This window comes from Cervus canadensis, chromosome 5 (genome assembly GCF_019320065.1).
Source record: "Cervus canadensis isolate Bull #8, Minnesota chromosome 5, ASM1932006v1, whole genome shotgun sequence".
Classification (NCBI taxonomy): Eukaryota; Metazoa; Chordata; class Mammalia; order Artiodactyla; family Cervidae; genus Cervus; species Cervus canadensis.
Window position 1 is genome coordinate 65,992,717 of NC_057390.1, and position 17,457 is coordinate 66,010,173.

General features: G+C 45.3%; 1 protein-coding gene across 1 annotated transcript in view; it reads left to right on the forward strand.

Moving 5' to 3' along the window:
* The first annotated feature begins 6,144 nt into the window (after positions 1-6,144).
* Positions 6,145-17,457, forward strand: part of CAPN14 (calpain 14) — a 38,179-nt gene continuing 26,866 nt past the window's right edge. Inside the window, exons 1-3 of the mRNA XM_043470481.1 lie at positions 6,145-6,165; positions 15,161-15,432; positions 16,636-16,705. Of these exons, the coding sequence (XP_043326416.1) occupies positions 15,208-15,432; positions 16,636-16,705 (295 nt within the window). The 5' untranslated portion in view covers positions 6,145-6,165; positions 15,161-15,207. The remainder of the gene's footprint in view (positions 6,166-15,160; positions 15,433-16,635; positions 16,706-17,457) is intronic.

Consider the following 17,457-nt stretch of genomic DNA (forward strand, 5'->3'; position numbering starts at 1 on the left):
ATATTCCTGTCTCCTGTCTGAGCTTCCTCTGGATATGCTGTAGGCAGCTCACACTCAGGCCCAGGGGTTAAGGGTTTCCTAAAGCTCTCTGTAACCATTAAATCCAATCATTAAAGAATAATCATAATTATTATTTTAACACAATTTACTTATTATTATGGACTGGCCACTGGACTAAATGTTTTGTATTTATTATGAAATGAATAGTTGAATTTTCCCACTTATGTTACAAGGTATATATTATCCCTATTTTGTAGATAAAACAGATGTTAAAGCTGTGCCAGTAAGTGGTTGGAGCTGGGTTCAAACCCCAGGTTTCTCTGGCTCTGAGCAGAACCTCTCTCTAGGACACAGACTCCAAAATCTTAGAAAGGGCAGATCAAGGTAAAACATGCCAGGTACTCAGGAGGTTCAGACCTGAGGATGACTGAGTGACTAATGTTTCCAGAGCTGTTGCCTCATCTCTGAAAGTCCAGACAGTCAGGCTTCAGAGATAAGGTTCTCGGGTAAAAGGATATTTTATCTTCTATGTTTTGAAAGGCACATAAAAACCCTTCCATGGAACTGTGGTGCCTGGTGTGTGAGTGCTCAGCCATGTCTGACTCTTTGCAACCCCATGGACTGTAGCCCTAGAGGCTCCTCTGTTCATGGAGATTCTCCATGCAAGAATACTGGAGTAGGTTGTCATGTCATCACCAGAGGATCTTCCCAACCCAGGGATCAAATCCAAGTCTCCCGCGTTGTAGGTGGATTCTTTACCATCTGAGTCAACAGGGAAGCCCTAAGAAGACCATAGGAGAAAAATATATTTCAATGTAAACCTCTGCCAGTGTCCTGTTGAAAACCTGAGTCCATATATTTCATAAAAGCCTGTTGTTTTTTTGATGTAGAGAAAAATCTTTATTTTAAGAAAATGCAAGATTGAGGATAGCTAGTAGACACAATTGTTAAGGTGAGGGTTTCCTTTGATTGGTGACCTGGAAACCTGCAAGCTAGAGACACCACTTTTAGAGGGTCTTGTATGCAGAACTCTCAAGAATTGGAGCTACTCTATCAGCAGTTCTATGGAGTCATCACCCTGGGTGAGATGCTACTGGCCTTGGGACTTTTTCCCCTTCCTTTCTTAGATTTTCTGGGCATTCGGCACCATGTCTTACTCATTTGGTACCCCTGAGATTAGTCATGGTTTATTTACCATCAGAGCTTCTTTCTTGACAGAAACCTTGGCACTACCTCTTGGAAGGAAATATAGAAACCACACTGTTCTCCTTAGCAACCAATTTTCCCTGCCACGAGCATATAATGGCAGACAAATGTACTGCCAATAGCTATAGTCGAGGTTACAAGTCAAATGGAAAATAAACAAACCCATACTGACAGATAAGTAGAGGTAAAATTGTGAGACACTCAGAGGAAAGTGGTGTCAGGAACAAAATAAAGGTCGAGAAGAAGAGTGGTAGTATGTTCTGTAGTTGCCTATCAATTTGGACAAGTTTAATAGTTCCTATCACAATTAAGAATAGAAGCAGAAAACAAGAAATGTACCCTGTGAGGCGCTGAAAGGAAAAAGTCTAGACAACGTTTTTATTTGTCAGGGAACCAGACTAGAAGCTAAAAAAGAAATGAAAAAACAAATCATAAAGTAGACTTTTTTGTTTATTTATTTTCTCTCTTTGATCAGTCTTTGTTTGGAAGAATAATTCATAACTTCATAATTATATGATCTGAGTGGGATACCAGGAAGGCCCATCATGTGAACAAGTTCTCCCCTAGGCTTATTGTTAATAGAAGTTCTAGGTTTCAAGGCCTATGTTTTGTCATTGAATCATTGGCATTTGACAATTTAACTGTCATTAATCATGCCTATCTTTTCATGAGTTAGGTTATCAAATTCTTTCCAAAGGTCATGGGGGAAAGCATGTTAAAAAAAAAAGAGGTCAGCATGCTAGATTAACAGATGTTGTGTGAACTTGCTAGAGAAATGCCAAAATGTACTTCCTATCTAACTGAAATGTTATGTACCATATGTGATATATATGTCATAAATACATGTGTCCTAGGCATTGCCCAGTATGATCCCACATGGTACACAGACCTGCTCCCCTGGGTCAATATTAGGTCAGAGAAGGTAAGGTAAAGAAGACAGTAACCTGAATGGAGGGTGACGGAGGGTTCTCTTGCTTCTGCTCCTGTTTCACCTCCATCCATCCATCGTTTAGCCACCAATTCTGCCCCAAGACTGGGGAAATAACCAGGGCCTAATCTGGATATTTTATGTGCTCTTGACATCTGGTTCAATAATTCTGCTCTTGTTTGGTTTTCTGATAAGCAATTGCCTTACATTCTAAACCATGACTTCCCTATAGCTCAAATGCTAAAGAATCTGCCTGCAGTGCAGGAGACCAGGATTGGATCCCTGAGTTGGGAAGATCCTCTGGAGAAGGGAATGGCAATCCACTGCAGTAAACTTGCCTGGAGAATCCCATGGACAGAGAAGCCGGGCAGCTATAGTCCTTGGGGTCACAAAGAGTCAGACAGGGCTGAGCGACTAACACACACACACACTAAACCATGAAGAGCTCCCTGCCTCAGACCCTCTGCCCTGAGAGACAGAGGTCAGCCATACATCCGTTACTTTCCTAGGAATCCAGGTGTGCCCTGTGGCCAGGTCGCCAAGCTGTTTTTGACCCTCTCTGATGTTGCCTGCCTAGACTTGGACCTCAGTGTATTTCTGCATCTTTTACCCTCGACCATTCCAGACCATTCTGTGCTGATGCCTGCCCTACCTCCCTGATCTGAATGGCTCCTGGGGCCTCCCCAAGCCCTTCCCAGATACAGCACACCTTGACAATTCAAGTTCACTTGGGCTATGGGTTAGAAATCAATGTCCTTCAAATTCTAACTAAGTCTCTGACAATGTAAGGAAACAACCTCCTGCTGAAAAAATACCTTGTCTGTTTTTATTTCCAAACTTCCCGGTGAGTTTTTTCAAGAATATTTTCATATGACATTCTGAATATATTTTCAGTGTGAAGAAATTAATAACTTAGGTCTTAGAATTTACTTTGGAACCTTGGAGATGACTTTTAATTTATGAGCTAGCCCACAAAGCCTCTTTTTATTATCTTGGTTTTTGGAAAAATTTCTAATGCTTAAAAGTTATATATGGAACCACCAATTTTTCCTTTTCCTTTCTTCTACTCACAAATCAAATCCCTTCTCTTTCCTTTGTTGGATCCTAGTTTTAAAGACCTACAACCAACTGAATAAAGATCAAGCAGCAAGAAACATTGGAGCACTTGTCAATTTATTTTATGAAGCTTTGGTGTTGCCATAAACACCAGGACTTTAAATCCCTATCTATAGTGCTGCCAGAAGTAACACTTAGTATAACAGTTCCTGATTTTCTTGTTTTACTCTTACAACCACAAAAAAGGAATCAATGCAGAGAATGGTTAGATTCCTGTGAATAGGTTCATCAGTAGCATTTTTCTTGAGTCCATATATATGCAGTAATATATGATATTTGTTTTTCTCTTTCTGACTTACTTCACTCTGTATAACAGGCTCTAGGTTCATCTACCTCACTAGAACTAACTCAAACCCACTCCTTTTTATGACTGAGTAATATTCCATTGTAAATACTTACCACAACTTCTTAATCTGTTTATCTGTCAATTGTCATCGAGGTTGCTTCCATGTCCTGGTGATGCCTTGAACGCTGGGGCACATGTGTTTTTTTGAATTATGGTTTTCTCAGAGTACATGCCCAGTAATGGAACTCTTGGATCATATGGTAGTTTTAGTCTTAGTTTTTTAAGGAATCTATCTCCATACTGGCAGTACACAATTTACATTCTCACCAACAGTGCAAGAGGGTTCCCTTTTCTCCCCACTCCCTCCAGAATTTATTGTTCGTAGATTTTTTGACAGTGGCCATTTTGAACAGTGTGAGGTGGTATCTCATTGTAATTTTGATTTGCATTTCTCTAATAATGAACTCTGTATATTTTATAAAACATGTTTGAATTCATGCCTTAATGGGAGTCTTAAATTGGCGATGAACTGATTTTTCAGAAAAGAAAATTGAACTTTCCTTAGCTAAACCAGCAGAATTTTACTCCCTAGTCTTTTGACTCCCCCAAACCATTGCTCCTGTTAACCCCACACCACTTTCAGACCAAATAGCATGAGGAGGGGATGGCTCTGTAAACATGAGTTCTGGCCAAAGGTTCGAAGCTTTGGATTTGACTTGGGAGTAATGGAGACACACTTTCTTGATCAACATGATGAAAAGTTAGTGGAATATGACATCCCTGGGACTTTGTCACCTCTCTGCTATTTACTAGTTATGGATATCTTGATCAAGTTACTGCTCCGGGCCTCAGTTTCGCCTTTGTAAAAGGGAGATGATAAAAGTTGTGAAGATTCAGAGATTCTGTATGCAGTGTGCCTGGCGTTGTACCTGGGATGTCAGATGTGCCAGTAAATGCTGGTTATTATTTCAGCGTGCTCAGGCGGCCATACTAATATGCTCTAGATTTGGTAACTTAAACAACAGAAATATGTTTTCTTGTGGTTCTGGAAGATAGAGATCCCAGATGAAGTCTGGCAGGGTCAGCTTCTGATGAGAACACTCTTCTTGGCTCATAGATGGCTGCTTTCTCAGTGAATCCTCAGATGGCCTTTCCTCAGGGCACAGAGAGAGAGAGAGAGCATGTGAGTGAGTGAGTGTGGGCCCTCTCGTGTCTCTTCTTATAGGGACACTAATCCTATCAAATTAGGGCCACATCACTACAGACTCATTTCTTTCCTTATTCCAAATACTCCAGTATTCTAGCCTGGAGAGTCCCACGGACAGAGGAGCCTGTAGGGCTACAGTCCATAGGATTGCAAAGAGTCAGACATGACTGAAGTGGCTTCAGATGCACACATGTGAATTTTGAGGAAGATACAAATGTCAAGCCCACAACAGCTAATATCATCAGTATTCTTTTCTTTATCAGTATTACGGAAATGGGTCTTCCCTGGTGGCTCAGTGGTAAAGAACCCACTTGCCAATGCAGAAGATATGAGTTCAATCCCTGAATCAGGAAGATTGCAACCCACTCCAGTATTCATGCCTGGGAAATCCCATGGACAGAAGGAACCTGGCAGGCTCCAGTCCATGGGGTCATGAAAGAGTTGGACACAGCTGAGGGGCTAAAAACAACAACATACATTACTAAAGTGAGTACGGTGGTAGTTGTACAGAAGGAGCAAGGTGTGAGAGATTAGAGTCAGGGCAAAAGGCCATTGCAGAGAAGCAGGTAGGAAGGGAGAGGAGGGAGCAGTTCTAGAGGTAAGGGACTCTAATTCCATTGCCATGTATTGAGCACCCACTGGGTGCCAGCCATTGCTCTGGGGTCTTGGGATCCAAGATGTGCAAACATGGAGTCAGACAAGCTAGAACTGACTTAAACACTCTGATGAAAATCTGTGCAAGTCATGGTGGGAACCCAGGAGATGTCTTCATAAAAGAGCAGCCACATGAGTGACAGGAATTGTTTGGAGGAATAGCCAGTGTGAAACGGAAGGAAACAGTTGATAGGGGTCACTGTTTCTAGCGTTGAGTAGTCAAAACCATGAAGACCAAATTGGCAGACTAGTGGGACTTGGGAGTAGATTTGGGAAGGGAAGGGGGCTCTTTCAACAGCAAAAAGGAGTCACAAAGTTCCTGCTCAGCGGGGAATATCCCTTGTTGCGGCATCAAACTCTGAAGACCGAAAAAGAAAATAAGAATTGTATTATTTCCTGCAATGAAATAATGCTCTAAGCCATATCGTCACATAACCTCCTGAGACTGGAAGTGAGAAGATGACTAACCCTTCTCTTGGTGTTACTGGAACATGTTCTGTTCTTCTGTTAGCTCAAGAAAATAATTGGATTTGTATGATAACATCACAAAGCCCCGGGCATTCCCCGCCCTTTCAGAGAAGTTGGGGGGGAGGGGGAAGGAGCAGGGTGGGGAGGAGCCAAGGCTCCGGGAGGCGGGAACTCAGACTCAGCCCAACACCTGTGCCTAGAAAGGACCTTATATAAGGAGCTATCTCTGGCAGCTGGGTTCTATCTGCATTGGGATTAGAGCCTGTCCAGTTTCTTAAAGAAGCAAGATCTCCTGTGCAGGTAAATTTCTGTGGCTTCAAAGGTGGGTCCAATTTAGCCTAGAGCCCCTCGGGTCCTCTGTGAGGTCTGGGTTTGGAAAAGGAGAGGTAGTGGCTTTTCCAGATATGAACTTTGCAGGTCTGAGTGTCTATATAGGCAGAGCCTTGGCATCTGGAGATCTGAATTGTGTTCTCAGCTTTGCATCTGCTCACCTGTGTAACCGAGAACAGTAGACTTCAGCCCTTTGAGCTCTGTCTCCTCATTCAGATCAGGGGGTCTTTGGACCTGGGTGATTCCTGGGGTCCCTCCAGCTCTGATTTCCATCCATGGTGATTTGGTAGAGTTAGCAATGCTGCGAGTTGCTGTCATTTCCCAGGGCTCAGGCCCTTCCAGGGATCTTCTGAGCCTGCTCTATTTGAGGAGGGAGCTGGAAGGGGCCTGGGACCCCGTGGGGTCTGATGTTCCAGGAGGCAGGCTGCTCTCTGGGTGCTAATATAAAGTGAGGTTGGTTTGATGTCCTCTGTGAAATCAGATGCGAAGAAACACTGATGACAATGCTCACCTTCTGCGAGAGTGAAATGGTCCGTCACGTGATAGGTATCAGTGTGGTGCTAAAGGGGGGCCTTGGCTTAGACGAGAAATCTGGAAATCACAATGCTGAAGCATTTTGCTGGCCTCTGGGCATCGGAGGCTGGCGATGGCTGTGGAGGGAGGTGGTTAGCTCTCGGCTCAGCGTGTAAGTCTGTGCCGTGAAGGCAGAGGGAGATACTGCCTGCATGAGTGAGACACAGACTGGATACTGGTTAAACAGTTTTGTTCCAGACTTGTCAGGTCCAATCTATAGGAGCTCGGGGCTAGAACTGTGATTCTAACTTTGAGCTAGTGGAGTGGACCTAAGTGTCTCAGTCTGAGGTGATCTTCTGGACCTGGCAGGGTGGGAGGGTACCTCTAACTTTGGAGAGTGAGGATTCTTGGGTGGGCTGGGTACGGAACATTACACAGAGTGAGCATCACAGGGAAGAGAAGACAGCCCTCTCTCTAGGCCTGTGACGTAGTTGAGGGCGGAAATTCTGATTCATCCTGCACCCCTGCCATCAAGGGCCCATGGAGAGGAGTCTAATAAGGACTTGGTTAACAAGTTGAATCTATCGCTTTTTAATTTCCACTGTAAATCTCTCTACTGACCATCGCAACAATCAGTAGGAAGGGATAGAATTGATATAACTCTTAGCTGCACAACTGTTTTGGGGACAAATCTCTCCACCTCGAGGGTAACCACTAAGCTGATTTCTAACACATAGACTGGTTTTGCCTTTTTTGGGAAGTTATGTAAACGGAATCATTGGATTTCCGTGTCTGGATGTTTTCGCTCTGTACTGAGTTTGTAACTTTCACCTGTAGGGTTGGGTGTAGTTCATGGCTGTTCACTCTCATGCTCTGTAGCATTCGATTGTGTGAATGTTCCCCAGTATTATTTATCCATGTTTATGGCCTTGTGGGGAGTTCTCAGTTCAGGACTATCTTGAATAATGCTGTTATGAATTTCCTTGTACATGTTTCATGGTATACAAGTCCAAGCATTTCTGTTAGGTAATACCCAGGGATTGCTGTGTCAGAGGATGTATGTATGTTTACCTTTAGTACTGACTACCAGATAGTTTTCCCAAAAAGATTTTTTTTTAAATTTATTTTTATTTGTTTATTTTTGGCTACACCGTGCAGCATGTGGGATCTTAGTTCCCTAACTGGGGATTAAACCCGTGCCCCTGTGCAGGTTCTTAACCACTGGACAGCCAGGGGAGTCCCCCCAAAGATGTTTTTGATTGTCTTCCTTTTTCCAAAGTGTTGCCTGGGTGTCTAATTGCATAGCTTGGTTTTCTGGAGTAGTGCTAACCATAGCCTGAGATGGGAGGCCATCCATTTCTCGAGTTCAGGACCAATGTTTTTTTGGGGCAGAAAGTGCTGTTACCCAGCATCGTCTTCCCCTCCCAGGTCATAGCAGATTCAGGGTTGTTTTTTCATTGCTGCTCCTTTTACAACAGTCTCCTTCTCATACAGTCACACAAGCTCAGATGTCCTGAGAATACCTTTCCTGAGGTGTATCAAATCTGTGCATCTGTCAAGTAACTCAGCTGTGGGGAGAAACAAAAATGTGCCGGAGGGCCAGAGAAGGCTTTTGTGGATAAGGGGAAATGAGCTGAGCTTTGAAGAATAGATGCAATTTGAACCAGAGAGGGCAAGACACATCTTGTGTTTGTGTGCGACTGAAAGGTGTGTTGGGATAGAGCAGAGGGTGTGTGCTGTGTGTTGTTTACCCAGAAAGAGGCCCAAACCCTGAGAACCTGACCATGTGGGTTTGAGGCCACCCTCTGTTTGGAGGAGGGGAAGGAAATCTATTTTTATTTAATCAAATAATGCAGTTCAAAGCCTGTGACTCTCTTAAGATGCAAATACTTCTGAAAAAAAAAAAAAAAAGAACTCATTTACATCTGTTTTAAAACTCCTTCCTATTGAGATGTGTTTTGAAATGTCCAGAAGGGAGAAAGATCAAAAAGGTTGGTTCTTCAAAAGTGTGGGAGGTGGTAGAGAAATCAGAGTAGGGAATGGCTCTAAGACCAGGGTGCTGCTGTCTCCTGGGGTGGGAACTCTAAGAGCAGAAGCAGGCGAGAGGGCAAGAGCGTGACCCCACTGAGGTTCCAGTCGAAGAGCCTGTAAGAAAGTAAAAAAAGAAGATGTGCGAAAAAGATGCCCCAGGGCTCACCCTAGTGTGTCTGGGCAGCTAGATCTGCTGGAACTGCTGCTCAGGAGCACTGAAAGGCAGGACACCAAGTTCCTTCTAGCCTGATGTTCAGTTCAGCTGCAAAGAGTGACTGATATCAGGGTCTGCCTTCTGCAGGGGCCCAGTGAAGGTTCTTAAGCCCATGGAAAGTTACATGGCAACTTAGGGTGTACACTCCTGTTCTGGGGGTGTCTGCACTTCTACAAAGATCTGTGGCTGTGTAGTGTCTCACAGAGTCAGGTGGAAGATGAGGCAGCTGAGAGTGGGCAGGGAACTCCATCAGCCAAGTTCTTATATCTTCACATAGTCATGTAATCACCCCAGCATTACCAGTGAAGGCAGGGAGCTTCCTGCCATTTCTCCCCACCAACCCCAAACCCAGCATCCTCTCTAGGTATCTGGTTGCTATGGAGACTCCTTTGCTTTTTGAAGCCGCCCTTGATTTTACGTTGTGCCTCAGGGCACTTTGCTTTAGATCCTGCATACCACCCCCTACAGCCAGCCTGTGAGAAGCGGTGCTGTTAGGGAGGCCACTGAAACCAAGTCTCAGCCTAAACCAGTCCCAGGGATGTGATCAGAAAAACAGAAGAGCAGTCACATGGTCGATATCTCACAAAAAGTTTTCCTGTCCTTTTCTCCTTCAGCTTCATATTAGGAGGGGTGGGGAGGGCAGGTTTTATGATTCTTTACATTTTACAAATGAAACATCAATTCATTCATTCAGTCAGCTAGTCAGCAAACACATATCAACCATTTCTTTATTCATGACTGGCTTCTGCAAATCCAGGAAACAAATCTTATTCTTGCCTTCAAAATAGTTCATAGTTGGACTGTGTTCTTTATTGTTTCCTGAAAGACAAAGTCTTGGGATTTTCTATTAAAAATGCAATCTAAATGCAGACAGATGTCTAAATGGTAAAAACTTTCAAGATCCTTTCCAACCATTAATTTTGTAAAATCATTTCCCCTTTCATGAACCAGTCATGATCTGTACATGGAGATATGGGTTTTCCTATTCGTCATCAGTACCCACAAAGCCACCTGAAATCTTCTCAGGAATGCCTGATGTCAACACCTGTAAAAAATGCATTAGAGACCTGACTTTAGCAGAGAGAAATGGCAAGCCATATCTTTAAGTCTTTTTGAGGCACAAATGAAACTCAAAATGTTAAGAGTCTGTTAAAAAAAATAACAATGAATCAATTAGAGATAAAATTCTGTTGCATTAAGATAAATTCTCAGTGATGAATTAAATTAACCACATTTTACTCTGTGGATTCCTCCTTGGAGCTTACCCCTGTGCCTACTGCCATGTAGCAACAATACATCTGGGTTAGATAGTGCTTTAAAGCAGACTTCTCTGTAAAGGACTGTGGTGGTTTAGTCGCTAAGTTGTGTCCGACTCTTGTGACCCCATGGACTGTAGCCTGGCAGGCTCCTCTGTCCATGGAATTCTCCAGGCAAGAATACTGGAGTTGGGTTGCCATTTCCCTCTCCAGGGGATCTTCCTGACCTAGGAATCAAACCCAGGTCTCCTGCATTGCAGGCAGATTATTTACCGACTGAGCTATGAGGGAAAGGGCTAGGCCTTAAATATTTTTACTTACGGGTCATATGATCTCTGTTCCAACTATTCAACTGCACTGTTTTATGTTGCAAAAGCAGTCATGAATACATAAATGGGTAAGCATGGCTGTGTTTCAATAAAGCTTTGTTTACAAAAACCAATGGTGGGCCAGGTTTGACCCATGGATCACAGAATGCCATCCCCTGCTTTAGAGTTTCTTCAAGTCACTTCACATCGTTGTCTCTTTGAGTCCTGAGAGTGGGCACAGGATATGCCATCTCCATTTTACAGGTAATCCAGATAGCTGGGAAATGGTAAAGTGTCTGCCCATGGCCACACGGTAAGAGGTAGCAAACCCAGCCACCTCTGGGATTTCTAATTCCAAATCTGACATACCATGAACACTGTACAATGCCCGTTACGCAAAAGAAAGATAGCTTTGCCCAAGATAAATCAGGCAAGGCTGATTCTTAGTCTTGTTCTTTTGTTCCAACTGTCAAGAGAATGGAATTGATCATTTTTTCAATCCGATGCTTTTTATCATGTAGACAGAGCCATTGTGCAAGGAGCCTAGGTTTCTATTCCAGTTTTACTCAGACAACTCAGTGGGCTGTGGCGAGATGCCAGAGCTCTCCGGGAATCAGTCATCCTGTAGGAGGATTCTACAGGTCCACAGTACCTGTGAGCAGGGATGTACTGATTTCATTTCCTTTTCAGAGCCGTGACTCTACCCTTACTGGTGGGTCAACAACCACATGTTGTATGTGACACGGTGCTGTGCCTGCACACAGTAGGTCCTCAGTGAACATCTGAATGAACATCAGGGCAGGGACCCGAGGCATGGAAGAGATCAGAGTCTCACCTGGTGCTGCTCTTCCAGTTAATGTTCTAAGGCCTCTTTGGGATCATGGGCACCAGGGATCCCCCTCCCCATCATAAAGCTGTCTCTTACCCCCAACATCTACAGAGAAGGCAGGTATAGCCAATAGGGCAAGGTGAAGATTGAGGTTCTGACTATTGATTTGCTGAGTTCAAATGGATCCTGACCTGCAGAATGTGATGGAGAAGTCCAACTGCCTCTGGGGAGCCAAGGAAGCACTCAGGTCAGACAGCATGTCTTTAGGCTTCGCTGGCTAATATCTGTGCCCTGATTAGCAAGCCTCTGTTCATTTGCATTATCTTGTTTTACTGGCCTGCTCCAACACTGCTCACTCACAATGGTCAAAGTGCATTTCCAAATATGACCGAGACCCATTTGGCCCTTTGTGGAGAGCTGTGGCGATCTGGGAATAAGCTGTTCAATTTCTTGAACAGCTTGTTATACGTGGAAGACACGCAAGAATTTCCAACAAGCCCCATGTGGGTCTAGACTTTCCTGAAGGTGACTTAGGAATACTTCTTTAAAGATATGTTTGTATGTTGCCTCATCCTAAAATTTACAGCAGGAGTATCTTGTGAAGGGCATGTTGTTCTCTGAGCCCCACAAGACACCGATGCTTGTGTTGAGATGCCGTGTTTTCAGGCCCAGACTGGAAACTGAGTGTGAGTCAGCACTTGGTGAGGAGGTCATGACCCTGGGCTGGGTTCTGAAGCCAAGGGACCCCGTTTGTCATGTCACAAGCAGTGAAGGACAAAAAAGTAAGAGCTTGCCTTTAGGTGCCTGATGTTTACAAATGTAAATGTTGGAAGAAACTTGTTGGGAAGGAGGTGGGCTGGAGGAAGCTTTGCCTGATAGTCCATACCAGGAAGGAAAAAGCGTGGGGAAACACAAGACCAGACTAACCGCTTTTGGATCCCTCTAACCCAGGTTCAGGAGAGGATTGAGTCTTCCCCCAGAAGGTGTGCCAGCAACTGTGACAAATAAGAATTTTCAGGAATCAGTGTCTTAACCTCAGAGAGAGGTGAGGGTGTGAGGTTAACAGAATTGCACCAGCATTAACCCCTTGAGGGATAAAAGACTGGTATCAGGCAGGAGAAGTTTCAGTGCATGAATCACTCACTGCAGAGCCCACAGTGGGGTCCTAGGACAAGGTCATTCTGCAAACAGGTCACTATCAATGCATGACGAGCTAAGTGTAAAACAAAGGTCAGTGTTTAGAAACTTTCATAGCAATTGACACTCCCCCCAAAAAAAATTATTTCTGTTGAATCTGAATTTTCTTTTTAAAAGGAGGGCTTGCATTTTGTATTATCCTTTAAAATTTTCTGTTTCTATTAATTTATTTTAATTAGATTTCTGTGACAAATTTGAAAGAAAAGAATACAGGTCTTTCATGAATGATAATTTGAGAAGCACCAAGTAGAGGGCAGTAGGGATTCCTCTACAGTAGGGGGCCGGAAGGTAGTCAGGATGAGGGAAGCTCAGTGATGGCTACACATTCAAAGAAGGCTTCCTGGAGAAGGCATCAAGTTGGATTTTGGAGGATGGGTAAGATCTTGACAAATGAAGAGGGCCCTTAGGTTGCTTCTATAGCTGTGAGGGAATACTCAAACTTCATTTGACTGTGTGTAGGTGACTTTTAGTGCAAATACATTCTGTCCCAAGGGCTTTACTTCACACAAATGTGAGTTCCTAGCATCGAGGGCTGAGCACTGTAATGGGAACCAGAGTCCTGGGTCCTGAGTTCTGGGTTGGGCTTTGATTCAATTTCCTCATGCAACTGGAAAGGTCATTTAAACCCCCACTAGACTGTCAGAGTCATGAAGATGGGGACCATCTCTGGAGAATGGTGCCTGGCTCAAGCCTGGCAGATGACAAGTTTCCAACAAAATTTTTGATGAGTGAATGGGTGAACAGGTTTCAGGTGAACACCTGAAAAATGAGGCAGACTAGAAAAGGCTGGTGATTTTCAAACCATACAATGAGAAACTTTGCACATATGCACTGGGGTCCAAGCTGCAACCTCAAGTCTCCACCCTTGAGTTTCTGTGGGGTTTCTTTCATATGAAGAAAGAACCCCACTGCTAAAGTAATTTGGGGAAATACTAGACAACATGTTTTTCAAGGCATATTCTGGTTCTGACATTTTCTTTTTCTAGGTGGATAAGAATGTAAATAATAGAGGCCTCAAAATCACTGACTTAACCAATCACAACTGCACAAAAATGCAGGAGATTCAAGGATGTGCTAGAATATTTATTTATTTTTTTGGATGTGCTAGAATATTTAGATTGCTAGGGCCTATGGCTTGCTTGCACACCTCTTAATATGAAACTCATTGATTAGCTTCAAAGAAGGGACCCACTGATCCCCAAAAAATACATGTAAAATTTAATATGCCATTGAGTACCAGTTGAGAATGCTATGGTTGAAGCATAGCATTCAACCAAATGCATGAAGCAGGCATCTGGATAGTGGCTGACATAAAGAACCTTACAGAGTCCGGATACTACCATGGCTTAAGTAAGCCAAAGTTTTATCCTTCTCATGTAAGAAGACATCTAGAGGCAAACCACCCAAAGCTGGTGCCTTTGTTCAAAGCAGTCCCTGAGATCCAGACTCCTTCTAGCGTGTAGCTGTTCCCTAATGGTTGCAAGACAGCTGCTCCATCTCTAGGCATCACATCCACTTTCCAGAAAAGGGAGAGGGAGGAAATAAAAAATAGTGACCAGTGAGCCTTTTTTAAAAAAATATTTACTTATTTTTGGCTGCACTGGGTCTTAGTTGCAGCATGTGGGATCTTTCGTTGTGGTGCATGGGCTCCTCATTACCCGTGGGCTCCAGAGGGCCTGGGCTCAGTAAGTAGTTGCAGTGCGTAGGCTCAGTTGTAGCATATGGAATCCTAGTTCCAGGACCAGGGATCAAAGCCCGTGTTGGAAGGCAGACTCTTAACCACTGGACCACCAGGGAAGTCCTGAGACTATCGTTTTTATTGGTGAAGTTATAGCTTTTCCAAAAGCCCCACCTAATAGACGTCCACTGCCACCTTGTGAACCAGGTGCTATGGTGGCCGTCTTGTCTGCCAAGAAGCCCAGGGAAATCAAGTTTGGCAGCTGGGCAGCCAAAACTGGAATTCTACCAATAAGAAAAAAGAGTGAAAGGCAAGGTTCAGGCAACTCTCGGCCTTTGCCACTACACGTGTGACTTTTTTTCACATTGCCAAAAATGTCTTCAAGGAAGTTGTTTTGAAGAACATATAAAAGGGGGAAAGCAAGAGACATGGTTTTTCAGGGAAGATGAAGGAGGCCATGGGACCAGGCGGAGGGCTGAGTGAGAGCTCTCCGACTCCCTGGAGGGGCAGAGAAGGGGCAGCCACCGCCGCTTCCAGGCGTAGCACATGGACCCCCAAGTCCATGAACAGAGCTTTCACTCCTACTCCTCCCTTCCCTGTGTCCCCACTAAGCAGGAGTAGCCCTGTGGCCCTGGCACAGTCAGGGGCCCAGGACTCAGCCCTGAGACTGGGGAGACCCTCCTTTCCCACAGGACTCCCTGTGGGAGCCTGGACCTCCCACCAGAAACCCCAACACTTAAACAAACAGTGCTCCAGGTCCCCCACTATCTGGAATGAGAATAAACCAGGTGCTTCAGTCCTGTTCTCTTGGCCTCTCCCCCTACCCCCACCTCGCCTGCACCACCAGCCCATCCCTCCATCTTCCTCTTCCTCCCTGGAGGCCTGGCAAAGCCTCAACAGAACGTGAGGACACTGGGCACCCTCTGCTGTCTGTTTCAGGCGCCGGAGACCGTCCACAGGGCCCTGTGGTCTGTGTGGTCCCAGCCATGGCCATGTGGTTTCCTGTCTGCAGAAACTGGAAGCTGAGGCGCGAGGACTCAATGGGGCACTTTTCGCAGCTCCCCAGACAGGACTACGAGGCCCTGAAGGAAAGGTGCCTGAGCGATGGCAGTCTCTTTGAGGACAAGAGCTTCCCGGCCTCCCTGCGCTCCATCGGCAGCGGTCCTCTGCTGCGGAAGCTGCCGAGCCGCCTGCAGTGGAAGCGGCCTCCGGTAAGGGGCCTCCAGACCCCACGCGGGCAGTGTGGCACCAGACCGTCTGCCCAGGGCTCAGGGCTTACTCACTGTTGTTGATCCCCACGTGAAGGGCTCCAGGGAAGTCCCCACATTCCCATTTTCCAGAGAAAATCCAGGGTGATCCTGAAAGGGGTCTAAGCACTCCTTTACCCCCTGCCCTGAAGTACACGGAACAGTTGCAGCCAGAAATATATCTCAATGTACCGCTTGGCTCCATGTGACTGACCAATACCATCTATCAGAGAGGAAGTTTAATACTCCCCTCCCCAAATCTGGCTCATGAAACACCTAGGTGAAGAAGCTACTAATCACTTTACAAAAGTCTTCTTCTCTTTGTGAATTGCACCAACAATTCCTTTCACAGGCAACTTCTTAATGTGTTGAAAGGCAACCCAGCTCCCCCACATTTGGTTTACAAGTTGAAGATGGCTGGTGAACAGAACGAAGTCACTCCGGGCTACAAATCCTCCCCTTTTCTGTCCTCTATCAGCCAACCCCATCAGAACCTGCAACCCCAGACTTACCAAGTCCCTCTGTGTAAATTCCCCAGTAAGCTTCCTATACTAGATGACAGCCAAGACTCTCCTTCTCCCAGAGAATCTGGGGAACTGCTGAGGTAGCAAGTCTGTCACGAACCTGACCTTGTGGTGTGGTGCCCAGCTCTCCCGTTTGCTGCAAGACCTGTGGAAGGGAGCCCAGGCAAAGATGGAGGGATTTAGGGTGTGCCGTGGAGCAGAGACCAGCCCACACTCTCCCCTTGACGCCACCCCCACCTGCATCTCAGCATGGAAGCCAAAGAGACCCGTTAGACCGGGGGTTGCGGGTGGGAAGGAGGAGTAGCAGGGAGAATAGTGGGGATGAGAAGATCTCTAGGAAAAATGAGAACACCCCGGAAAACAGATGCTTCCGTTTGTCACAGATACTCCAAGAAAAGGCATGTTAGGGACAAGTGCTACTTCTCACTATCTACCCAGGGTTTTCTAGCACTCTGACTTAACACGAGCAGCAAGAAGGAATGAGAAATACAGTGGGCAGAATCCCGAAATAGCCCTGATTTCACATATGTTCTGTGTCCATGTGCCCAGAAGTCTAGTTCAGGGACGTGAGAAACTATGGTCACTGTAGCTCCAGGGGCTTCTTTGCTCTCCATCAGAAGGACTTTTCTGTCTGTTCCTGCAGGAGCTGCACAGCAACCCCCTTTTCTATTCTGCCAAGGCCAAACGGCTGGATCTGTGCCAGGGATTGGTAGGTAAGTCTGCACAGCCCCGAGACACACCTGGCACCTGCCAGCCCAGCCCAGCCAAGGCAGAGTGGGGTGGGGAGGAGGGGGCTTGAGAGATCCCAAGAGAGAAAATGGCCACCCTGAGCTCCATCTTGACATGCTGTCATTTTCTGGGAGAACGATCACAACTGGTCCTCTGAGGATGCATGGGAACGCCACACCTTGCCTAATGATCCTCCTCCCTAACCAGTTTCCAGGTCTGGGTTTCATCTTGGGAAAATGGACTCACCCTACCATAGTTCCTGTAATGAGTCCTTCTTGGCATACCAGTTACTAGATGCTTTAGGATCTGAGCAGATCTATCCTCAACCCAACTTCTTTTTAGAGGGAAGAGGAAAAACCCTTGGCCATGAGGGAAGGCACATGTGTAGTCATACACATTTCACAGACAGAGAAATGGAGTCCAGAAGGGTTGACGTTTTCTCAGAAGTGCATAAATCAGTTACAGAAGCAGGATTTAGAAAAGTTTGGTTGGATTTGGGTCCCAGTTCCTGATGTCGGGGCATATGGGAAGCTAAAAACTAGTCTAGGAATATGGTTCAGTTCTTGGTGTCAAGTCTGATTTCCAGACAATGTTCCCTGCCCCCTGCTCTGCTCACTCACCATCTTTCTCTCTGATACAGAATTCCTTCCTCTTAAACTAGTCCACAAGTCCAGAGAGGATAGCAACTGGGACTAGGCACTTCTTGCCTGCAGTTAGTCCTCAGTAGATTCACGTG